Raw genomic sequence first — 25,991 nt, forward strand, 5'->3', positions numbered from 1 at the left:
CAAGAGATAAGATAGAATTCGCGGAATTGTCAAAACTGATCAACAAAGTGAAAATAACTGATATTCGAAAATGTAATGTGAAAAAAACTGAAGAAGCCTTAAAAAATGGATGCAGCCTGAAATCAGTGAGAAAGAAACTTGGCACAGGACAAACCAACATGTATGCATTGAAAGATAAGGAGGTTAATATCATCAGCAATCTAGAAGATATAGTAAGTGAAGCAGAATTCTATACTGACCTGTACAGTGCCCAGAGAAGTCAGGATATCTCAATTAGAAACAGTAATGAACAGGATACAGAAACTCCTCCTATAACTAGCGAAGAGGTCGGAAGGGCCTTGCAAAACATGAAACAAGGAAGATCGGCAGGAGAAGATGGAATAACAGCCGATTTAATCGAAGATGGAGGAGACATAATGCTTGGAAAACTGGCGGCTCTTTATACGAAGTGTCTATCGACTGCAAGGGTCCCAGAAAACTGGAAGAATGCATACGTTATACTAATCCACAGAAAGGGAGACATTAAAGAACTGAAAAAAATGGGCCCATTAGCTTACTCCCAGTATTATATAAAATATTTACCAAAATAAACTCCAATAGAATAAGGGAAACACTGGACTTTAGTCAACCAAGGGAACAGGCTGTCTTCAGGAAGGGATACTCTACAATGGATCACATCCATGTCACCAATCAGGTAATCGAGAAATCCACAGAGTACAATCAGCCTCTCTGTATGGCTTTCATATATCATGAAAAGGCATTTGATTCATAGAGATACCAGCTGTCAGAGGCATTACGTAATCAAGGAGTACAGAACACTTACGTAAATACCTTGGAAAATATCTACGGAGGTTCTACAGCTACCTTAATTCTAAACAAGAAAAGCAGGAAGATACCTATTAAGAAAGGGGTCAGACAAGGAGACACAATATCTCAAGTGCTATTCTATGCGTGCTTGGAAGAAGTATTCAAGCTATTAAACTGGGAAGGCTTAGGAATAAAGATCAACGGCGAATATCTCGGCAACCTTCGGTTTGCCGATGACATTGTTCTATTCAGCAACAATCCAGACAAGTTGCAACAAATGATTGAGGACCTTAACAGAGAGAGTGTAAGAGTGGGATTAAAGATTAATAGGCAGAAGGCAAAGATAATGATAAATAGCCGGGCAAAAGAACAAGAATTCAGGATCGCCAGTCGGCCTCTAGAGTCTGTGAAGGAGTACACTTACCTAGGTCAATTAATCACAGGGAACCCTGATCATCAGAAGGAAATTCACAGAAGAATAAAAATTGGTTGGATCACATACCGGAGACATCGCCAGCTCCTGAGTGGAAGCTTACCATTATCATTGAAAAGGAAGGTTTGCAATCAGTGCCTTTTACCAGTGCTGACATATGGGACAGAAACTTGGGAGACTGACAAAGAAGCTTAGGAGAAAGTTAAGGACCGTGCAAAAAGCCATGGAGTGAAGATTGCTAGGCGTAACGTTAAGAGGCAGAAAGAGGGTTGTTTGGATCAAAAAGCAAACGGGTATAGACAATATTCTAATTGACATCAAGAGAAAAAAAATGGAGCTGAGCAGGTCATGTAATGCGCCGGTTAGATAACCGTTGGACCACTAGGGTTACAGAATGGGTACTGAGAGAAGGGAAACGCAATCGAGGACGACAGAAGACTAGGTGGAGCGATGAAATTAGGAAATTCACGGCCACTAGTTGGAATCAGTTGGCGCAGGACCGGGGTATAATTGGAGATCGCAGGGAGAGGCCTTCGTCCTGCAGTGGACATAAAACAGGTTGATGATTATAATACAGAAAGGAGGGGAGCTTCGTAGATGGGGATTGCGATGCTTGACTCAAGCTGGGGTACCTTGGTTCCTGGTATGACCCTGCAGTTAGCTGGAGCATCTGTCAAACGATCATGGTGGTTACTGGAGTCCGTGAGGGAATGCCTTTGAACGCCCTTTTCCAGGAGTTTCCTTGCTCCCATTGGTCTGTGAAGGCGACAGTGAACAAACAGTACTTGGTCTGCCAAACGTGTCTTGCTTTGTGTGTGCCACCAGCCTGTTCAAGGATGGCGCATTGTTAGCTTCCCAAAGGGATTCGTCACACTGGGTTGGGAGAGGCTAGAAAATCACTACCCCTGCTGGTCAATCGTAACAATGGTCAAACGTTTCTTGCTTTGTGTGTGCCACCGGCCTGTCCAAGGATGACGCATTGTTAGCTTCCCAAAGGGATTCGTCGCAGTGGGGTGGGAGAGGCTAGAAAATCACTACCCCTGCTTGTCAATCGTAACAATGAAGGAGGGGACTCAGAAGCTATCAGATTGGGCAACAGGGGTAGCCTCATGCTGGAGCCAATCAATGTTTCGACAAAGGCTACCCATGCCACCAGAAGGACAAGTCCTCTTGATGAAATGTTGACTCTAGTGCGGAGCTTCTCTTATTCACCCGCTGTTGATCAAGTAGTACAGCATTGTCACTTAGTGGATTCGCCTCACAGTTCAAGCAATATGCTAGCACCCCCTCAGGCTTTGTGATTTTATTCAGACAAAATATTGCAAAATATGAGTGACTTGCTAAATTGGTTGACACACTCAACGTTTGAGCAAAATTTAACATACTGCAACTCTGGCTTTCTTGCAGCTTGCCTTACAACTTGCCGTATTGGTGTCAAAAGTCGCCCGTTTTGACTGCCCGGCTGAGTGGCCCGAGCTTGTGCCAACCTTGCTACAAGTTGTCCGAAACCCGGATGATCTTCCACAACAGAGGAGCCTGCTCGTGCTTCATCATGTCACAAAATCGCTGGCATCGAAACGCCTTGCTGGGGACCGAAGGGTGTTTCAAGAGGTCAGTTCTAAACTATGTCACCTTGTTATGTGTCAACAATTGCAGGGTCTCGCCATACACATTTGTGGCTTAGCCCATTGTTTCCACAGATAGTGATAATCAGTAGGTCTAGTGAATTTTTTTCAAATTTTTATGGATTCAATGATAAATATTCAGAATCTACTGATTTTATGCGTTGCATATTGCAATTACTCAGTTCAGCCCTTGGGCGCGGCCGGGCAGCCACCATTGAGGGTATGAGCCATTGTTCATTGCTGCGCGTCTCATATGTGGGTCTATCCTCTTTTAAGTTTGCTATGCTTGTTATTAAGTTGCTTCTATTTTTATGCGTTGCATATTGCAATCACTCAGTTCAGCCCTTGGGCGCGGCCGGGCAGCCACCATTGACCTTTAGCGCAACCACGTGACGTGACGTCACGACAGCCGGAGGAAAAGCTGGGCCTCAACTCGCACAATATGCAACGCATTCTTGGCTTAACCAAGCTAAGCCTGGCCATTTTTGGTGACTTCCAGAAAAACTAGCGAAATCTACTACTTAAAGAAAATTCTACTTTTTCTACTACTTTCTACGAAATCTACAACATCTTTAATAAATAACTGTTAAGGGGACAGGGTAGGTCCTATTCTAGCCATGCATTTTAGGCTATGTTCGTGACCCTTTTTCTCGTGATCTGCTGGGGTTAGAACATTAATCTTGGTGGCATTGTAATCAGCAATGCTAGGTAGTGTTACTGAACTAGGATTATTTCTTTTTAGAGATTAGATTTTTTTGTTTTCATTTTTTTACAGGACCCACCTAATTTTAGAGCCAAAATCTGCAGTAAATAGCCTGTAAACAAAAATCCCCTACAAGAATATTTAAAATCCTAGTTCAGTAGACTTTCTGTAATGTTTGCTCAATATCTGGGAAATGTTATCGCCCTAGCGCTTGTAGTTTCTGAAAAAAAGGGTCAAATGCAGCAAAATTTGGTGTTCTGAGATAATTGGCTTTGAAGTGGAAGAAAAAGCTTTATTGCAATGTAGGACTATAGAAACGAATTCTGGCGCATTTTTTCAATAGCCACCAGCCTGGTAGTCCCCTCCATCGTCAACACTTCTTTTCTGTGCTAGCTGCCTTGTTTTCTGGGCCTCCTTAGTTACCAGTCGTGTAGCCCTCTCTGCAAAGTACAGTCGCCGCCGGTCAACTTCGCGCAACCACTGGACTGTGAACCGTCCTGGAGAAACTCCGTATGACCTCAAAATGTCGCCTCGAGCAATGCTACGGTCATTAAAATTTAGCACAGCATCCATTGTCACTATTTTCAGCGTCTTGAGGCCAAGAGAGACATTCTTCGGAGCCCGCTCCCATACAACCTTGTTGAACGCCTCATTCGCGTTCTGAGTTTTTCCATGGAGACATTTCTGGAGAAGCTCAGGCTTTCAGAGCTGCTGAAACACCGGCGTTCTGCTTCGAGCGTTCCACCGAGCGCGAAAGCTTCGATGCAGACGCTCACGTGGTGGCCGCAGCGCCCACTCCTGGATTGTGTTGCGGAGAATTGGCGTCATTGGAGGTCGACTTATGCCGGTTTCCGTGGAAGAGAGGTTTTTCAAAGTACTTCTTTGGCTTCGTCATTGCATTAACGCTAAATAACCAGCACCAAAGTTTAAATAAATTCGATTATCCGAGAAAACACGCAAAAGCACGAGCAAAACGCCCCGCGTTGCGAGTAATCCAGCTGCGTCTTAGGATTCGTTTGGCTAAGTGAAATATGCTAGCTAGGTTTTCACTGTTGGTAGATGAGTGACAGCCATTCCGCTAAACGTGACAAAAAATAGGCGGTGAAAAAAAATTTTTTTTTTCAGTTTAGGAGAGGCATGGATCCCGAGCATGTGTCAAAGGGGGCGTGGCTGGATGCTGCCTAGGTTTCGAAAAATGTTGATTTTGAGGTAAATATTTCGCGTACTGGCAAATGAAACACTTGGCCATGTTAAGGAGAGAATAGAGATTTTAAATTACACAAAAACAAAAAATTGATTTTTTTCGGAAAATTTGCCTACCCTGTTCCCTTAAGCATGGTCAGCTTTTACTGCGCATGAGCAATGAGCAATATGTGCTTCTTCAATTTTTTAGCTTAAACATAGTTCAAAACACACACAACACTTCAGACTTCGAGGTACCAAACCTTCAACCACTACTAGCAAAAAAATTCATACTGAGAAAACGGGCCTTAAAGTTGAACACACGCTTTTTATTAGGAAGCTCCTGCAGAGCTTCTAATTAGCTCTTGCAGCTCCAGACACACTCAATATGTCCGATTTTTTACTGGTGACAGCCGACAGCACAGTTCCGCCGCTGAAAGCATCTATGCAGTCGGCACTCACTGCGGAAGATTGGAAGTTCAATGCTCGCACAAGCCGCACATCGCGCTTCCGCTCACCCGACATCTGCACTGTCGTGGTTTTCGTTGCCGGCATCACATGCAGCAATGAACTAGTGAAAAAAAAAAAAAGCTGAGACAATAATCTAAAAGATAGCGCAAGGCGATGAGCAGCTCGCAAGCAGGCGTCTGTTGAGGCGGTCGGAGCAAGGGGCAACAACGACGCGAGGGCGGCGGGCGCGGCATCAAAGGGAGCAGCAGCCGCCGTCGCTCGCACAGCAGCCAATGGCAAGTGCACTTTAGCGCGCTGGATTTGAACATGCTGCTCCGGCCAGTCAATGCTCCGTATCGCAGGAAAACGCCAGTAGAGAGATTTAGTTTAGAGGACGCAAGCGGCTTGCATACGCAAGAACTAGGGACAACGGTACTGCGCATGCGCAGACCGCTACGTTTACTTGTGTCCTTGGGGCAGCCGAAAACATCGCTGCCCCTAAGCGGTCACATTACCCACATGACTCTCTTGGTGTATGAGAACTTATGAGTAGCTAGCGGGTAGATAATCTTAAAAGTCTTTCGCCAAGTGTCTACAGTCGTCGTTTTGATATATTTTAGAGAGGTTTAGCGTGTCCTGTATTTGGGTAAATGCAGGAGGACGTGGCATTGGGGCGGGGGTGTAAACGGGACCGGCCGGCATGGTGCATCCACCTGGTGGCACAAAGCTCAAACGGACAAAAGCAGCTAATATTGCTGTGACCAAGTCTATTTGATTTCGCTGCTAGTGTAAATTTTTGGCAATGGCGTAATCATGTTGCTGCCAAAAATTTACACCCACAGCAAAGTAAAATACACTTGGTTACTGCAATATTAGCTGTCTTTGTTCGTTTGAGCTTTGTGCCACCAGGCTGCTGCACCATGCAGGCTGCTCCCGTTTATGGCTCCGTCCCAAAGCGCCAACGCAGGTGAACGGGGCGTTCGTCTGCGTTTACCCAAATACCGGACACGCTAAACCTCTCTATTAACTGCTTTTAATAAGAATAGTTTTATGTGCTTTAATTCATATGCTTAATATTATATCTTAAAAAATTATAGCGCAGCGAAGATCAGACGTTGATGGCGCTGCAAGTGCATGCGACCTCACTGCGGCTTGCGTTTGGGGCCGCTAACATATAACGTGTTCCTGCTTGCGTACTCAAATGCACCCAAACACTAGGGGCCCCAACGCCTTGCGTCTCCTAAACTAAAGCTCTCTAATAGCACCTCAACCGCACCGATGTTGCCATTTTGCAAGGCGGCAAAACAGAGACAAAGAATTCACGGTGAAAATGAAACCAAGATGGCGCAGGCAGGCCACATGGGCCGGGAATGGCGCACGTGCCAAGTTTGACTTCATTTTGGCATTTGCATGTGTTTTGTGTGCCGCGGTGGCCTCAAAAGTAGCGTTTTTTTTTTACTTTGTGGTTGAATTAGATGCTGATAATTACAGAACAGGTCGTTTATGAGACATACAACCCAATAATATTGTTTCTCAAAAATCGACTTTTTCACGATTTTTCGGTTTTCGAGCACCGTGACCCTCCTTAAATAGTTATTGTATTCTGGAGTCACTGTATGTCATGTGATTGTTCAAACCATGCACTGCACCAAGAATTTTGGAAGTCACTGTATTATGTTGCTGCTTCTCAGGTAGCACATTGTAGAAATAACAATAAGCACTGGATTCTATCCTGCAAAAGCTACATTTAATATCGCTCTTTTGCCAAATAAAGAGTCTACTGACTTCTACTTCACAGAGATGGCAACACTGCCATGACCTGGGTTTGACTGAAAATTTACAGCCCATGTACCAAGTGTGTGAGGTCACGTAATCTCCTTTGGGTGTGAGAGGGAGTGAGCATATGAGTGCGACAGCGAGGACAAGCATTTAACTTGGGAAGGCTGGTGCCTTAATGTGCACTGTCTTCCCATGCACCCTTTATGGGTGGTCGCACGATCTGCCGTGCTTTGAAGGCACAGAACAGGCGAAATAAAAAATATCTTGGAATCACAATAACCAGTGACCTCAGCTGGAATAGCCACATTTCTAAAGTATGTAACTCGTCTTTCAGGAAGCTTTGTCTCGTCAGGCGCAAACTAAAGCATGCGCCCTCTGGTACTAGATTACTGGCTTACACTTCACTCATCCGACCGAAACTAGAATATGCACGCATTCTGCGGCATCCCTATAAGAAAATTAACATTAACGCTTTAGAGATGGTCCAACGTAAAGCTGTAAGGTTTATTTTTTTTAAGTATAGACTGAGTTACTCTCTTACTAGCCTAATGAATCAGCATTATATTCAAACGCTACAACTACGCAGGAAAATACGAGTGAAATTTCTTCTCTTGCTTAAAAACAACTGTTTGTCCCCCCCCCCCACCCACCCACAGGCTTATGTTAAACCACTGACAGCACGCCGAACACAGCATCGTCACGCTGATTCTTTAACTTATAACACCCGAACTGACCTCTTTAAGTTTTCCTTCTTCCCGCGCACCGTAACAGATTAGAACAGCCTGCCATTATCACAATTGATAAACACTGATTCTATTGAACGCATGTGTCTTTAATACTAGGGGTATTGCAATGTCGGCAACCCTTGTTACTGTTTTCTTCTTCCTTTTTTTTTTACACGTGAATTTTGTTTGAGTTTGATACTTTCCACATCTTCCTTATTCTATTATTTTCAGTATTTTGCAATGGTCGCTCGTTCAACTTCTGGTACTTGTTCTTTTTTTTCCCTCTCTCGATAGTGGTTGCAAGTGCTCATATATATGCGTGATACTGTTCTAATGTTTGTCAAGTTGTCTTCCTTCAGTGTACCTTCTCTTAATCTTATTAGTCATCGCTTTCATTTTTGTTTTCTTCTGATATTTACATATGTTGCATTCCTTTTGTATTTTCTTTTCATGTGTGCGTGCGTATATATATATATATATATATATATATATACACGCGAAATGCGAAGGTTGTGGGTTCGGTTCCCACCTGCGGCAAGTTGTTTTTTCATCCACTTTAATTTCCATTACTTTATCCTTTCTTTATTTCATTTATTAAGCACAAGTAATTTCCCCTATGTTGTCTTTGGTGTCAGTGTTTGTTGGCTTCTTATGATATGACTATATATATATACACAGTCAAACCTCGATATATCGAACACGGATATATCGAATTATTGCGTATATTGAACACTTTCTATATCACGTGGAAAATCACATGCATTTTTAATTTTTTATTTCGAACGGGGCCGGATGTAAAATAAATATATCGAACTCCGCCGCCCCAGACCAAGTGCGCTCTGTTGACAGGAGGCGAGCTTTCCCGCAACACTCTCGAAGATAGCGGCGGCGCGATGGGCGTTGCAGACTGCTGCGTACGACAGCTCCCACATCGGTTGCGCCGAGGGCGCCATTTGAACGTAGCGGCGTACACACGCGGCGACTTGGAGCCAGCCACGGCCGGTCTTGAGGGGAGCGCGCGCTTCGCGCGCTTCTCTAAAGCGCGCGCGCCCCGGTCGTAAGCCAGCCCGGCCGCCTCAATCACGCGCGCCCGCGCCCCCGCCGTGCGCACGTGATCGAGGCGGCCGTGGAGCCAGTTGGAGCGCTTTGTCGGTGCTGAGCCACACAGCATGTGCATTGAGGACTTCGTTGGCGGTGAGGACAGCACCGGAACAGTGGCGGAGTCAACAGACGTGGAGATTGCGGCAGAAGTGACTGCTGAGCGGCCAAACGAAGACGCTGCCGAGGCTGATCCAGCAAGCGCTGATGTTGCCCCGCTCCCGACTGCAACTGAGGCTGTAGCTGCTTTGGCCGTTGTACGCCGCTACTGCCGCGCAATAGAAGGCACTGGACCGTCTCTTGTGGACCGTTTGGACTATGTTGAGGACGCCGTGGTCAAGCACGCGGTTGCCAATATGAAGCAGGCTACGCTGCTTCAGTGCTTTCAGCGAACGAAATAAATACTTTGTTTGAAACTTCATGCAAGTATCTATTGCGCCACGATTGGTTCATTGATTGATTTGTGCTAGTTTTTGACGCGTTTTCTACGTGATTTTATATATCGAATTCTGGCTATATCGAACTATTTTGCGATCACCGCGCTGTTCGATATATCGAGGTTCGACTGTATATATATATATAATATACGTGCATACGTAAATATTTATGTATTCTGCCCCTTCTGCTAGGGCCCCCATTTGGGTCTGCAGTATTGCATAAATAAATAAATAAATAAAATAAATAAAGGAACGGCAGCATAAAATGTTCCCCGTTGCTAGCTTTCCTTACCATACCAGCACTGTGACTACAAGTGCTCACTGTCATGCAGTCAACTCTGTGTGTCTCTGGGAGTGGGGTACTACAATGTTAGTTATTCAATGAATGCTTACCGCAGTTTATAGTGCCAATAAAACTATGAGCCTTTCTAATACCCTGCTATAGCTGTCAATGCTTCGTCCTTCATGGGAAACAGACTTTGACAGCCAAATCAGTCTGAATAATTCGAGGAAGCACTGAGCTTTTTCCATTAATGTGTCTGTACTGCTTGGGTCACGAGAATCCAAACTGCAAAGATCAAGTATTTTCTACAATGTACGGGTGACCACACAAGCTTTTGGTGTATATTTAGTCACCAGGCAAGTAAATCTTCACGTAGCTCTGAAAGACAAAGGTTCCAAGTAAAATGCCGGCTTCAAGGGAATAACAGTGATAGAAGGAATGTCACTATAGCCAAGGTTTCGACAAGGGTACTTGCCTGACAAAGACAAGTTCACTTGTCAAAACACTGGCTCCAGCCACATTCCTTGTTCGACCACCGTAGATAACTTCACATGGCTTCCTCACTGAGCCAGCAGTTCAGGGGTGTGGTGTGGAGGTGGTCGGAGGAGTATGCACCATGTCTTTCGTATTTAGGCTGCTGTAGTTGGCTAGAATAGAATCGTTTCTTCACAGACGTCTTTCCACAAATAACATGTAATTACGGTTATGTGGTCATACATAAAAGGGACATTTCAAGTGTAGCAGTAAAGGTTTTTTCCAAAATTCACAAGATTGCTGCTGCTGCGTATTTTTAGCTTTATTGAGTTAGCACATAATTCTCTTTCTTTTCTTTGAGTTCACTGAGCTACTTGATTAGAGGTGCTGGGCTTTTATGTTTGATATGCTCATTCACTTGGAAAATCAAACAATTATTTCTTCAAAGAGCCACTGAGCTACAAGACTTGTAGTTATTCTGTACTCTATTCCTAATGTATAAGACATGCAGCATACAACAATGTCCAGCATCTTAAAGGGGTGATTGGCACAGTATTTCAAATTTGGGTTGTTTGTGTTCAATTCATCTGTATATGTAGATATCTCCAGCCAAGTGTTAATAGTGAAAGTTGCTGGCATCTTTATCACAAAATGACACGATTTGTTTTTGCAGCTTGCCAGCAATATCTTTGGATTTATATTGCAACTGTGGACAAACCAAACAGAAGCCTTCCTTAACCAAATGGCAAACAACCCGAACAGTGTGGGCATTATGCTTGAAAAATCATATCTCTGCCTCAAAGGTAACGACTCTTTATTACCTTTATACTTATTTTTCCTGTACCATCATCTTTCATTCATTGATTATATTTAGGGGTGTGCGAATAGTTGTATACTCAATTTCTCAAATCTCTCAAATACTCAAATCTCTCTATTAAAATGGGAAGGCTTAGGAGTAAGGATCAACGGCGAATATCTCAGCAACCTTAGATTTGCGGATGACATTGTTTTATTCAGCAACACTGGGGATGAGTTACAACAAATGATTGAGGGCCTTAACAGAGAGAGTGTAACAGTGGTGTTGAAGATTAACATGCCGAAGATAAAGATAATGATCAATAGCTGGGCAAGGAAACAAGAGTTCAGGGTCGCCAGTCAGCCTCTAGAGTCTATGAAGGAGTATGTTTACCTAGGCTAATTACTCACAGGGGACCCTGATCATGAGAAGAAAATTTACAGAAGAATAAAAATGGGTTGGAGCGCATTTGGGAGACATTGTCAGATCCGGACTGGAAGCTTACCATTATTATTAAAGATAAAGGTCTGCAGTCAATGCATTCTACTGGTGCTGGTATATGGGGCAGAAACTTGGAGGCTGACAAAGAAGCTTGAAAACAAGTTAAGGATCGCGCAAAGAGCGATGGAACGAAGAATGCTAGGCATAATTTTAACAGACAGAAAGAGAGCGGTTTGGATCAGAGAGCAAACGGGTTTAGCCGATATTCTAATTGACATTAAGAGAAAGAAATGAAGCTGGGCAGGTCATGTAATGTGTAGGTTAGATAACCGTTGGACCATTAGGGTTGCAGAATGGGTACAAAGAGGGGAAGCGCAGTCAAGGACGGCAGAAGACTAGGTGGGGTGATGAAATTAAGAAATTCACAGGCGCTAGTTGGAATCGAATGGTGCAAGACAGGGGTAATTGGAGGTCGCAGAGAGAGGCCTTCGTCCTGCAGTGGACATAAAATAGGCTGCTGCAGCAGCAATATTGCAAAATATTATGCACTTAGAAAAGAATGTTTGTTGACTAGTCTCCAACCACAGCCTTAAAAGTCTTCTGGCAGTGAAGAGACACCAGAACGATACCCACTTCAAGCAGGTTTATTTGGAGAAGTTCCTGCAAGCAAAACTAGCAACAACAAAGTTGCTAAAAAAGCTACTCTGATGTAAAAACAATGTGTGTGCATGTCAGTCTCTTGTTCCAAGTTCTCTGCATCTAAATGTAAATCATCATTAGTAAAGTGCAAATGTATCCAATGAAAGGTGTGTACTGAGGGAATGTTTATTAAGTATGCACCCTTCCACCATTATGTCCATGAGGTTTTTATGTTCACAGGTTGACAGACATGCATGCGTAATGTAAATTTTATTGGCAAAGGCATATTGCCATCGATACTAAATTTGACCTGTACTCTATTCTCATTGCCAAGCATTGTTGCGACTTTTCTTTTGTTATTGTATTCTTCCTGTATTGTCAGACTGACCTATTAGCAATTTCACAAGTATAATCTACCTGTCTGGTTCCACTAAATGTAGAATGAAACCCAAACAAAGAAATGTCAATTTTTCACGAGGATTTTTTTTATCCTGTCACTAATGCCCTCCCGCAGCTTTTCGACGGGAAGCTTGTGATTACAAATGTTGGCAGGTAATATCATCTTGTTATAACCTTCCTTGCCAGTGCTTCGGAAGTTGGTAGTGCATGGGTTCAAGGAGCCAGCACGAGTACCCGAAGCAACAATGTTCCTCACACTCGTATTCCAATGGATGAAGCCTATGCTGGAATGTCGTGAGTCTCCCTTATTCTTTCATCTGTTATGATGACATAACAAGAAACTTCCCTTTTTTTGTTATTAAATGTGTGTGCAAGCTGTTTGAATAATCTATTGTAAAAATATAACTGTAATGAATTCAGTATTGTCTGTCAGTGACCCTTCCCTTGTTTCTCAACTTTTGTTAACGAAACTTCTTTGTGTTATCCATTACAATAATGGGCTATGGTGGTCTGCTCCTGAGCATGATGCCTTGGGTTCAGTTTACAGAACGCTGTGCCGGGCCACGTTTGGATGGGAAAGGAATGAAAAACATTATGTACTAAGCTTCTAGTGTGTAATAAAGAAGTTTAGGAAGTCAAAATTAATGTGTAGCCCGACACTACAGCATGTCATAACCACTGTGTTGCTTTTGGGCTGTTAAAATGAGTCGGTTAATTTTATCATTTATTCTTTTCAATTGTAGTTGCCATCTCTCTGTGTGAACATAAAGGAACCATAGAATTCCTGAGAGGTCCTTACAGTGAAACTGCGTTAAAGTAAAGTTGGCTGGAGCTGAGAAAAATTATGCACTAAACGGTAGTACTGCTTAACCGAAATAGCGTGACATCGCCCACTTACCTGTCAAAAATAGAACTTGGAGAGAGTGCGATGAAAGGGCAAAAAAGATGCAGTATTTATTCATCTCGCGCCACAAAAGTCTGTTTATTTTGTTTGATGCCGCAGCAGCCTAGCAGTAACGACAGTGGCCTCAAACTCCCCTAAGTTGCCAGTCAGCTTTCCCGCCAGCCCCTCTTCTCAGCAAACACTCGCATGAGGCTGACGTAACACGCAGATTCTGCCACTGTTGAACTTGAATCGCCCATGCTGTCGCTTTTCATGTTTCCTCATCACTGTCGTTAGGCGACACTTCGGCAATAAAAGAGGCAATGATGGTCAAAAGTTGAACCTCGTAGCCGACATATTTTCGCGGTCCCAGCAGCACTGTCGAGCATCTTCTCCTTTGCATTCCAAATATCACGCGCCGTAGTCAATGGTAGATCCCTCTCCCGTGCCAGCGCCGACTTCGGGCCACATTCCATAGCATGAATGATGTCCAATTTTTCTTTTATGCTGAGCACCCAGTTTTCCTTCGAGCTTAAGGAAGACGCGAGTCCTAGCTTGCACGACGCCACAACACAGGCCACCCTCACGCTTTCTGGCTAGGTGCTGAAATGATACTTATTTTAATGTGGCTTCGCCCTTCCAAGCACCCTCTGCGTTTGCACTTAGAGGCCGTTCTGATCTATGAGGCTCGTTCTTCTGCCTAGTTGACTTACCGCCATGATTGCGCTATGAAAAGTGCAAATACTATGCGTTAACCCATATGTACACAATAAGCTAGTGTGGTTTCCGTAGATACAAAACGCATTATGTTCAATGGCCGCTGAGTCAGTGATTTGACTTTACTACTTTTAAAATGAAATTACTATTTAAGTGGGTACTGTTTAATGAAGTTTTGCAGTTCTATGTAAAGTTGGTGAAAGACTTGCTTTGTGAAACTTGCAACAGATGATTTTCTCACAAAAATTTTGTATTTTATTTGCGATGCAGAAGTAAATAAATTTTTAATCAATCTATTAACTCCCTGTTTTCTGTTCAGAATCTCAAGCACTAAAACTAGATGTGGGTACCTAAAATCAAACCATCCACACATTGAGTCACATATTATTTTTCTGAAATACAATCATCTGAAGAGTGTAGGGTGCTCAGAATAGTTTACATGTATGCTAACATGGTAGGTTCTGAAAAAAAAAGTATTTCTGCACTACATGTATTTAAACTTTGATGGCAGGTACACCAATTGAAAGTTGTGTGCTTTAGTTTTGCTCGTACAACTCGCAACAAAAATGCAAAAAAATTTTAACAGTATAAAGTCAGAATATGGGTCAAATGCGAATTTCACCTTGAAGTGGGGCTTAATGGTTGCCCGAGATGCGAATTTCGCCTTTAAGTCTGGCTTCAGGCAGTTACTTCCACAAGTTATATGCACAGATATTCTATGTTTTTCCCCCCCGAGCTGTTGTAATTGCGTGTGCTCAATACATGCGATGGCGAGTTATAAGCAGAAAAATGTGGTATGTCTTTATGCAGCACTAAACCACTCATGCAATTGTCATCATGTCAGGGTCCTCACTAATACAATATGTGTTAGCAAGAAAGGTGGAATTATTAAGAAATGAAAACATCTCGAGCTAATTCAACTGATCATGATGTGAATGACAACACAGTCCAAACAATCAGATGCTCTAGAAGTATAGGACAGTAATATTTACTATGTAAGCATTGATGCAAAGAAAATAATAAATTGGAAAGAAAGGTATCCCTAATGGACCACGTCTCATGGCAGATTAATCTAGAAACATTTCTTTCTACAAGTGTGGCAAGTTGTACCATGTTAAGCAGGAACACATTACATGCACATGTGTTTATTACAATCAAAACTTTCCTTGCATTGCAGGTAAGACCTTGAAGTGTATCAACCCAAATCTTCGGCTAATTTGTGAGAAGTATGTAGTGCTCTTTACCAAAGTGGTAAGTTTCAGTGCTGTCATTTAAATGAGTATAAGTGGTGCAATACATGTTTGACCATGTTGTGAGGGTCAGTAGAGTAAGCTGTATTTACATTGTGCTCTCCTTGCACATTATCTCACTCAGCTGCATGATGTTTTGGAGCTGCATCCATTCTCATACATCCCTTTCATCAAGCCTTCATTGGAGACTGCAGTTTCCTTGTGCTTCACAGAAGCCGGAGAAGGTTGGTATTTTTGCAGTATTTGAAGTGGCATGCTTGAAAGGAATCCGCTGGGGCACTTTTTACAGCAAACATGGCTTTTTAGTTTTGTGTGCGTGTGTGACTCTTATCACTACTTCTCGTAGTTGCTGTGTGTACAGTTAATGTCCAATTTTTTAGACTCCCTAGAGGCTGCAAAAACGTTCAAGAAATTGAGCAGTTCAAAAAAAGGAATGCATGTCTTTTATTGCCCCCAAGGGCTCCGGTTGCCACAGGCACATCGAGAAACAGCTTTGAAGGCTTGCCAGTACACTTATTAGAGGCATTGTTCCTCGTACTGGGACAGGAGACAGTGGGTGTACGCGTGTATAATTGAGGAATATATATTATGTTTCATTAGAGTGGCCCCTTTCCAATCTTAATATACTTCACCATAGTATATTGCATATGCTTCACTGTGTAACTCTGATGTATTGCGGCGAAGCTGACAATCGAGAACCGTCATTTTGCCGCACTTTATCCTTGCTGGGCTTTCAGTGCTTAGAAGCCATCAGTGCAAGTGACAAAGGTAGAGTCGGTGCCATTGCTGACAGTGAAAAATTCTTTCAATGAGAGTCATGTTACTGAACAGCAGAAAGTAGCAAACGCCGAAGCAGCTAGGCCTAGCATTGCTGCGGTGGTAGCTGTGGCTGCCAGTAGATCGGCATGCGCAAGCACCTATACTCCATTCTATATATAGCAGTCAACGCTGTGGAAGCTACGCAAGAATTTCAGTCAAGAAAAGTAATCGCTCCGCACGTTCCGTCCACGCTTCGCTGTGCGCCAACAGCGTTTGCCCGCGCAAGCGTTTACGGGAGGCTCCTTGCGACAGGTTACAAATAAAAAACCGGAAAACAACAACAAAAATAAAAATTATCTACAACAACGCATTAGCAGCCGTATGCCACAGTGTATTTGTTTCTAAGGATAAAAACTTGTTTCATTCAGTACTGAGCCTACATGAAAAAACAGTTGTGCACAATTGCAGTAAAAAAACATTGAACTATATCCAAGTGCAAACGAAGCCACTGAAAAAAGCCTCTCTAGCCTCCACAGCATTGACTGCTATGTATGTAATGGAGTATACTAGCCAACGTCAAAGCAGCTAGGTCTAACGTTGCTGTGGTGGCTACAGCTGCCTGTAGGTCGGTATTCAAGAGCAGTTAGTCGCAAGCGTCAAAGCAGCTAGGCACAGCGTTTCCACAGGGGTGGCTACAGCTGCGAGCGGATTGACATGCTAGAGCACTGGTTCTAGACTGCGAGATGATAAAAATGGCAACGGTGGTGGCTTTGATTAAGGCCATTTCAGAGCTGTGGTCGTGGTAAAAATTACATAAAATCGGATGGCAAAGAATTTTAGTGTTCAAAATTTCAGATGTTCTTATACGTTGGCGCTATGGGGTATGTGGCACTGCAGAGAAGGTGTACAAATTATCGGGCATGTATGAGAAATAGGGCGTCTGAAAAATCAGTCGTTGACTGTACACTGACTTTGTTATTACGAGATGGGATATAATGAAGTAATAAATATAACGAAGTAAATGCGATGACCCTTGAAAGCGCTATATATGTATCCTTGTATTTAACACCTTGTTCTAACAAAGTAAAATTGTTCTGCTAATGAATATATAATGAACTAGATTATTCTCCGATACCAAAAATACCAACCATTGCCCACCGAGCATATTGCTTTCTGCAGGGTTCCACACTCAGTCGGCGGCGCAGTTCAAGATTCCCACATCGAATACGCCATAGACTGTTCTTTTTTACCACTGCACGCATGATGGCCATACACAAGCAGCACTTCTTATCTTATTGCTCCTCTCTCTTGCTGCATCATGTAGCTGCTGAAGTTATGCCACTAGCCTCCAAGATTGCAATCTTGGAGGTCATGCGTAGCTGTGCTGTGCCACATATCGATGATGGCAGGCTGCGGAGCCATAGTCTTCTTTGCACGTTTGCACTTGTGCACACCATTGGGCATATACGGCAGTAAAGGGCAATAGTTGATATAACAAAGTCATTTTGTCTTCCCCTTCAACTTTGTTGCATGAAGGTTTGAGTGTATTAGTACTAAAATTTACTTCTTTGCATACTCATACAGTTGAACCCACTTACAACATTAATCAAGTGCCAGGAAAATCCCATTGTTATAATCGATAACTGTTATAACTAGGGTGCACGAAAAAAGCAGATAGGACAAACAACCAAACATTTTAATTAGAAGTAGTCGAACCCACCTACAGTCACCGACCGATTTCTGGACGTCGCTGGGACCGAAAAATAGTCCGAAAAACATAAGCGTTCGAAAAACTTGTTCAGCCAATAAAATAAAATTCATTAGGCTTCGAACGGCTTTAAAAAAATCTATAGTAATGCCCTGCCTCATACTACGCTTGGAGGAAATCAGATTTGCTTGGATTTGTGCAAGAGCAGCGCCTTCTCCATATGCAGTCTGACAAGAACGTCACCGCATTAGTGATCTGCGATCTCCGTTAGATTGAAGAAATGAGCCACATTTCTTTTGCACCCCTTGGCTCTCGCGAAGGCACATGAGGTGGCGTCGCTCACACAAACGTGAAGCCGCACAAACACACACAAAGATGCAACGTCGTTTTCAAGACACCTGCTGTACGGATGCACCACGTGCAAATAGCAACCAATACTTCAAAAATAAATGAATAAAAATGGATCCCGCATTAAGTGATTGTGATGACAGTGCTGACTGAAAAAAGAAACAAGAAAAAATGCCGTCCCCTAGAGTGTTTTGTCAGCCAAGGAAGAGCGGGCATGGCCTCCAAGACTGGAGTATGTCGTGCACTCTATTGAAAGCGTGCATGTCCCGAACTTGGATGCTTTAGAGCGGGCCACTGGAAGTCAAGCCAGCGGAAAGTACAACATGGCAGCCCCCAAAATCTTGTTGCATGGCTCGGAACGAGCGATTTAGTCAAGAAAATCGAACTTTGGGGCCTAAATTTATCCAAAATATCGGCCGCAAAAATGCATTAGCTCTATGGGAACCCTGACGGTGCATCTATAAAGCCCGGAATATCCATCAAGTCTGAATTTTTGGAGTCTGAAAAGTCTGTCGGCGACTATATAGCATTACCGGATTTATCAGTACTCGGATGTAACAACAAGCAGCCTACTACAATATCCCCATGGCGCATTATTGGCTATAACAATGAAACCTGATAACCGGGTGTCTTCGCTGAAAAGAAAAGAAGCATGAAACCCAGAATAAGAATCTCACAGGCGAAGCATTGATAGCAATAGCAATAGTCCTTCTGCCCCTCCAACATGAAAGGGAGTCACGAGAGAGGTGAGCGAGGCAAGCGATACGTAGGGCGACACAATGAAGGCATGCTGCGTGGGGTGCATGGCACAAAGCAGATGGGGCAAAGGTGTAGGGCATGCAGGCAGATGTGACAGTTGGCACTCTTATTTTATTGAAGTAGCAGTTACAGTAGACTTCCAAAGTTTTGGCTCTGGTTAATTTGATATATGGTTAAAGGGACCCTGAAAGGATTTTCAAGATTTTGTACATACATACTGAGTCATTAGAGTAGGTCCTTCTGATCATTAATTGACACATCTAAGTGCTCCACGTAAAGCATGTAACTTAGTATAAGGTATTAAAAATGTATATCACTGCCGATCGCAGCACACTGCTCGGCTGAATTTCCAGCCGCCCCTGCCCATTAGACTTAAATTTACCTAATGACGTCAGTAGGATGAGCTATCCAATTGGCTGCCCAGGGCGCATCATCGATACTTTTTTGAGCTTAATGGTGAACAAATTTTATTCGTATTAGTTGTAATGTTAGTTAATTTGTTTCTAATAAAAGAAAGTAACAGAAATAGAATGCAGAAGATCAATTTCTCAGTACACTTAAGCACTTCCGGCACACAGCAAGTGTCGTCTGCTTGTGTTACAACGTGCACCATTTTGACAAGAGCTCCACGGTCAGTGTCACTCTGTCTTTTCATGAGCACCATGAATCGCCTTTGTTGCATTGTGGGCTGCAAACGTAGCGACTGGCAATATGTCAAGCTGCGACATCGTGTCCCTCTGCAAGGCAGCAGATGAGCGGAGTGTCTGCAGCCCATCGGACTATCGGTATCTTCTGATCGGCGCCACGATTTGCGTGTTTGCAGCGGCCATTTTACACCGGAGGATTACTACCACAAGAGCGTTTTAGTCCAGTATTTGGGTAAACGCAAGCAAGGCGACAGGTCCTGGCCTCTTGACCGTGTTGTTTCACGGGATAAGCAGAATGAAGAAAGCGCGAACGTGAATGATCAGCACGGTGCAGCCACCTGGTTGCACAAAGCTCAAGCAAACACAGTAGCAGTAGCGAAGTGTATTCTTTGCTACTAGTGTAAATCTGTCGCAGGAGTGTAATCATTAACATGGTGTTTTTGTAAATGTTTAACATATTTTACACTTGGTTTAAGCAATATTTGCTCTTTGTTTGGTTGGTTAAGCTCTGCGCCAACAAGTGGTTGGACCACGCAGACTGATCAGGCCGCTCACATACGTCTATGCTAAAGTTGCTTCATCAGCTTGAGTTTATGCCTCCGCCCATCCGTTAAAACACCCAGCTAGCCTATGGTTACCAGAATACCAGACACATTCAGCGCTGCGACAGAATGCTCACAACGCACGCTGCTTTGATAGCTCTCGCTTGGGGTCAACTGCCAAGCAGCTGCCAGAGAAGTTGGAGAGGCTTCATGTGCTCACTCCTAGAGGACTGGAAGTAGATGACATGACGTGCCATCATGAAGCAGAGCTAGTGAATGCAGAGCTTAGCCCCGATCACTCGGTGAACGAGTTGAGGAAGAAATGCATGACTACGGAGGCGGGTAACTTGTAATCGTCCATAGCTTTCTTAATATGAGATGCTTCACATAACTTGTGGTGCGAATGATTAACTTTAGCTGTACCCTATGCGTCTACCAAATTTGTCCGAACCGTTTCAGGGGCCCTTTAATTCATTCTTGACTGTAGGTTCTGGCCAGTGCCCATAATTTCTAGGACCTGAACTTTCGTTATTTCGATCCTAAAATTTGCCTTTGCAGGATAACTTGAACTCGACAAGCCAGCACGCTTGTGCCTGATGCTTATGGCGACCCCTTTGGTGGCAGCGTCTGTCTTGGCAAAGCTTAGGGACAGGGAATGAGTTGAACTTATGTCATCTCCCAGCGAAAATGCTCATTTTTAACCTGCCCTAGGAAGATTTTTAAGCAATAAAACTGTAGCTCACAATGTCTGATCACGGTATTTTAACGTATTCTAACACATGCCACTTTTATTTTTTTAATTGGACTGAAGATTGCTTGCACAGGGCAATCGGACACAAAACCAAAACTGCCTTTATGGTGTTTGTGTAGTTTACTGCATAACCAGCTTGAGTTATGCAGCACGTATTACGCCCTTGCCTATTTTTCTTGCTAAAAATTGGGTGCATGTTAGATTTATAGTCTGTTTAAGAGCTTCAATGTCATTTCTGCATTTATTATCTACTGTGGACACATAGAAAGTTCGTGCACATTTGCTCCGGGGCCATGTTTGAATTAGCCAAATACTGACAAATGAACCGGTGGTGTGTTCTGACCCTTTTTTTTATATTGTTTAATACTACACGCCGAATAATTTGATAAATTTCGTTGGCGCCGTCAAGGTCCAATTAACAGAAGTCGGTTGTGTATGGTTCAAATCCCGGTCACGGTGGCTGCATTTCGATTGGAGGGAAATGCGAAAACGCTTATGTACTTAGATTCAGGTGAACATTAAAGAACCACAGGGGGTCCCCCACTGCGGCATGCCTAATAATCAGAAAGTGGTTCTGGCATTTAAAACTGCATAATTAAAATTTTTTTTTTTTCGATTTTGTATGGATTCGCTGTGCGAACTTCCACTGTTGCTGTGAGGTTCCGTATAAAGTGAAAGTGCGATTTAATTGCGACCACATGCTGTATGCTGTAGGTGCGAGGGAAAGCATGCAAAGGTGAAATGAAAAGGATGGTGACTTGGTGTGGCGGCTTCTTCATGCATGTACAAGGGAGAATGGAGAAAGAGTGCACGTCGACCTTCCGCGAAAACAAAGGGAGCAGGGAGGTGTGGGTGCTAGGAGGGGGAGCGCGGTAGCGTGCGTCTTCGCTTTGACTCTAGCCTTGCACACCTATTCTGGAGGTACTCTGTGGGGAACTCAAAGGCCCACTGACCCAAGATAGCTGGTGGCTTCATGTGCACCTGGTTTGCATTGAATCCAGAAGCAACATAAAGGGGAATTCACTCGCAGCTGCTGGGCCACTCTTCATCATGCCAGCGTTCTGATAGCGAGTGTCCGTGGTCATCAACTGAGATATGTTCATGTTTTCTTGTGTGTGCATGACACTGTGCCTGTTGATTTAGTTAGTAATGTAAAAGTACTGACCTTACTGCATCGCAGTCGGTGGTTCTTCTTTTGTGCAAAACTACGTCATTTTGAAAAATGCATGAGTTCTTTTTCTTTCGGCACACACACCAAGCAGATAGCGCTGCATATGAGTACTGTAGTAAACGGTTTATGTTGCCATATAACACATACAAATGTTGATAGAGCATCGGCTGTTTATTGTTGCAGTGAAACCTCGTTAAGCCGTAGTTGGCTGAAGCTCAGAAAAACTGTAATAAATGGTAGTACTGCTTAACCAAAATAGCATGAGATCATCCACCTAACTGCCAAAAACAGAACTCGGAGAGAATGCTATGAAAGGGCAAAAAACATGCAGTATTTACTCACTTCACGCGAGAAAAGGGTTATTTTCCTTTGATGCTGCAGTGGCCTAGCAGCGACAGCGGCAGCCTCAAACATACTTTTAAGCTGTGAGCCAGCCTTTCTGCCAGCGCCCTCTTCTTGGCAAGCACCCACATGAGGCTGACATAACGCACAGCTTCTGCCACTGTCAGGCCTGAATCGCCCGTGCTGTTGCTTTCCGTGTTGTCCTCATCACTGTCGTTGGGCAACACTTTGGCAATGACAGGCAGCGATGGCAAAAAGCCGAACCTAGAAATATCAAACCTCATAGCCGACGTGTTCTCGCAATCGTAGCATCCCTGCTGAGCTGCTTCTCTTTCACATTCCAAATGCCACACACCATAGTCAATGGTAATTCTCTCACGTGCCAGCACTCACTTTTTTGTGCCACTTTTGATAGCACGAACTATGTCCAGTCTTTATTTTATTCTGAGCACCCGGTTTTCGTCCGAGCTTCGGCATGATGTGAGCTCTAGCTTGCACGATGAACGCAGGCCACAATGCTCTCTGACTCTGGCCAATGCCTCTTCTACAACATGTCTGCTGCATTGCTCATTTCCCCATTGGAGTGGATGTTCCCATGGTTCAGGCTAGTCGCGGAGAGACTACGCTCACTGCCGACCCTAATTCCTGTTGAGGAGGAAGTGACAATAATGAGACTGGCACGCGCTTGACCAATGGCTTGACGGGGGACCATGGGTCCTGCCTCCGGGATCGCAACAGATGCCACTATAATATTGGTGGAAGAGGAATGTGATTCAAGTTTAGAGCAGCCACTGCAACTAGCACTCGCAGCTGACCCTGTTGGAGAGGAGGGAAAAGGAGAGGGGCTGGAACCAGCTTCTCGGCTCACACGTGGCAGGCATCCTTTAAAAGGACGCATTGCTCTGGCACGGCGCTGAAATTATGTTAATGTTGATGTGGCTTCACCTTTTCAAGCGCCCTCTGCATTTGCACTTGGAGGCCTTTCCTATCTCTGAGGCTCGTTGTTCTGCCAGGCCGAAGTACCGTCGTGATTGCGCAATGAAAAGGTGAAAACATTACGGGTTAACCAATACGTATGCAGTAAGCTGCTACAGTCTATGCGAATAAAAAATGTATTGTGTTCAATGGCTGCAAAGTCAGGGTTTGACTTTACTACTTTTAAAGCAAAACTACTGTTTGAGCAGGTATGTTTAAATGAGGTTTTATTGTATATCCAATATGTATATTCTTAAAACCGGTGTCATTATAAGTGGGTTCAACTGTATAGGAGAACCAGAAACATGTACAACGTTGGTGGTGCAGCAGGTTCAGTGTACCTAAATAAACGTGTATTATAGTTTATGCATTGCAGTTTATTTTACCTAGGAACCTTACTTTTGGGTATCATAGCAGTCGTTCTTGTTACTGTTGCTTTTACACATTCCAGCATCTCTTTGTTGTCGCAGGTCTTCTTTTTGAAAGGTTCATTGTCCAGTCCCTCAACTTGATCAAGGCCATTGTTTTGTGCGCAGAGTACTCTCCTTCAAAAATTCCTGACGGTTAGTCGGCAATTTTTGTCCATAACTGACCAGTGTTACTGCTTAAAAGATACTGATCGGCTAGTTGGTAAGTCATGATATTGAAGCAGCGCACTTACACATACATACACAGTACATACACAAGTACATAAGTACACACACAGGCGCTGGACTGCAACTAGTAGTTGCAGTCCAGCACCTGTCCATGTCTTTTTTATGTGTACGTGTAAGATATAAGTGCGCTGCTTGAATATGAATGTTACTGCTTGTCTTCAACAAACAAATTTGTGGTGTAATTTTATCACATGACTGTCATCAGATTTTTTTGCCCTTTTCCTTTTTTTATGCTGTGTACCTGTTATTGTTCTATTAGGAATGCTATGAGACATTCAGACATGCATTGTGTTCTTTAGGGAAAGTACCATCTGCGCAGCATTAAAGACAGGAAACGCACGAAATATTGATGACGACCGTGGTTATGTAACAAAATTGCACTCTAAATGATGCAACATGTTAAGAGTAAAACATTTTTCATACCTTGTAGAATCTCATTGTAAGTTGTGCAGTTGCTCATGCAGTACCAAGTACCAAAGATGTGCTCTGTCATAGTTGTATATGTTGCTTCTGCTTTGTTGCTATTAGATGTTATAACAATGCGGGTGGCCCCAAATTGATGGTTCTAACTTTTAATATTAGCAAAATTGGTTTCTTCTTAATTCTGATGGGATGTTGTCATTTCCCAAAGAATACTAGCTTTGGGCTCTATAGTACAGAAAGAAGTAGTACTCATTAATAGCCCTGGTACCGAGGAATATGCCATATATTTGCTAAAATGTTAGTACTATTTGCTTTGAATTAGTGATTTTAGCAACATCTTGAGAATCCTGGTAATGTTCCTTCTTGGGGCTGGCGTACAGTAATTTGCACGCACCTCTTCATACTTTTTTTTTCTACTGCTGCTGCCTGAACAAAAAAGGAGAGGAGAGAGAAACGTTCTGTGGTTCTGTAGAGAGCGTCTACACTGCATATTGCAAGCTGTTCATTATGCACTAAGTTAGACATTTCCAGCGTTTCTTCCAGGCAGAAAACATTTAAGCAACCTTAAAACGTAGAAGTTTAATTTGCTTGTGTCATGCAAATTCCACAGTTGTTCTAGTCTCTTGCCTTGCTTATTGAATGTTTTCTACAGACGTACAAGATCCTGCCACAATGGAAGCTGCTCAGATAAAAATGACCTTCTTCACATACTCTACGATTACGGAAATGTGCCGACGGCTAGTGCTGCACTATTTTTTGCTCACGGAGGAAGAATTGTCTACATGGGATAACGATCCTGAGGGATTTGGTGAGAACAGCTGAAGCAAAGCATTCTTTCTTCTGGAGTTAATGCTGAACTGAAAACTGAACTGCATCTGGGAGAAGCTAGCCATGATGCTTGGTATCGACTGACCATTGATTTAACTACACTTACTTGTGTTTTTAGTCTGACAACACTTTAAATGAGTCGTACCTAACTCTGCTTTATTAATACTCAAATTTTGCAAAAAGATTTCGCTTATTTGTAGCGGTGTGTGAATACCAATAGTAGATTTCGAATTGAATATTGAATCCAGAAAAAAAGGCCAAATATAGAATAGAATGTAGAAAATTAGAATACTTATCCCAAAAATGTACACAAATTTTGTGCAAGAAATGACGATGCTGCATATTATAGTCGAACCTCGATATACTGAACAGCTCGGTGATCACGAAATAGTTCGATATAGCCAAAATTCAGTATATAAAATCGTGTAAAAAACTTGTGCATGTCAATCACAGAACCACGGGCACGATCGGGGATCAGCCAGGAGCGCGCGTTCGATTGCGCCACACGCAATTATCGTAGGCCGCGCCTATCTCGACAGCCGCACGAAGTCAGCGCGGTCTAGGCCAATCGCGCGTGGCGCAACCGAATGTGCGCTCCGAACAATGATCCCTGATCGCGCCATGATCGTGGCGCAGTAAATACTCACTTGAAGCTTCACACAAAGTATTTGTTTGTCTGAAAGTGCTGTAGCAGCTTCTTATTGGCAGCTGCATGCTTAAACACGGAGAGCCTCAACATAGTCTAAAGGATCCGCAAGCAATAGGCCGGTAGCGATGTAGATGGGCCAAAGCAACTGCAGCCTCAGTTGAAGTCGGCAGTGGGGCAACATCAGCGCCTGCGTAATCAACTTCGGCAGCGTCTTCGTTTGGCCGCTACTTCTGCTGCAATTTCCACATCCGTCAATCTAGCATTTTGAAACACTGTCAATAAACACGTTTTGGCATGTATGTCTGCCACACA

At 43.4% G+C, this 25,991-nt stretch overlaps 1 protein-coding gene across 1 annotated transcript in view; it reads left to right on the top strand.

Moving 5' to 3' along the window:
• Positions 1 to 25,991, top strand: part of Impbeta11 (importin beta11) — a 98,220-nt gene that overhangs the window by 8,505 nt on the left and 63,724 nt on the right. The window contains exons 4-10 of the mRNA XM_065441228.1: positions 2,648 to 2,851; positions 10,670 to 10,799; positions 12,458 to 12,565; positions 15,049 to 15,122; positions 15,246 to 15,345; positions 23,594 to 23,686; positions 24,855 to 25,010. Of these exons, the coding sequence (XP_065297300.1) occupies positions 2,648 to 2,851; positions 10,670 to 10,799; positions 12,458 to 12,565; positions 15,049 to 15,122; positions 15,246 to 15,345; positions 23,594 to 23,686; positions 24,855 to 25,010 (865 nt within the window). The remainder of the gene's footprint in view (positions 1 to 2,647; positions 2,852 to 10,669; positions 10,800 to 12,457; positions 12,566 to 15,048; positions 15,123 to 15,245; positions 15,346 to 23,593; positions 23,687 to 24,854; positions 25,011 to 25,991) is intronic.

Source organism: Dermacentor albipictus, chromosome 1 (assembly GCF_038994185.2).
Source record: "Dermacentor albipictus isolate Rhodes 1998 colony chromosome 1, USDA_Dalb.pri_finalv2, whole genome shotgun sequence".
Taxonomy (NCBI): Eukaryota; Metazoa; Arthropoda; class Arachnida; order Ixodida; family Ixodidae; genus Dermacentor; species Dermacentor albipictus.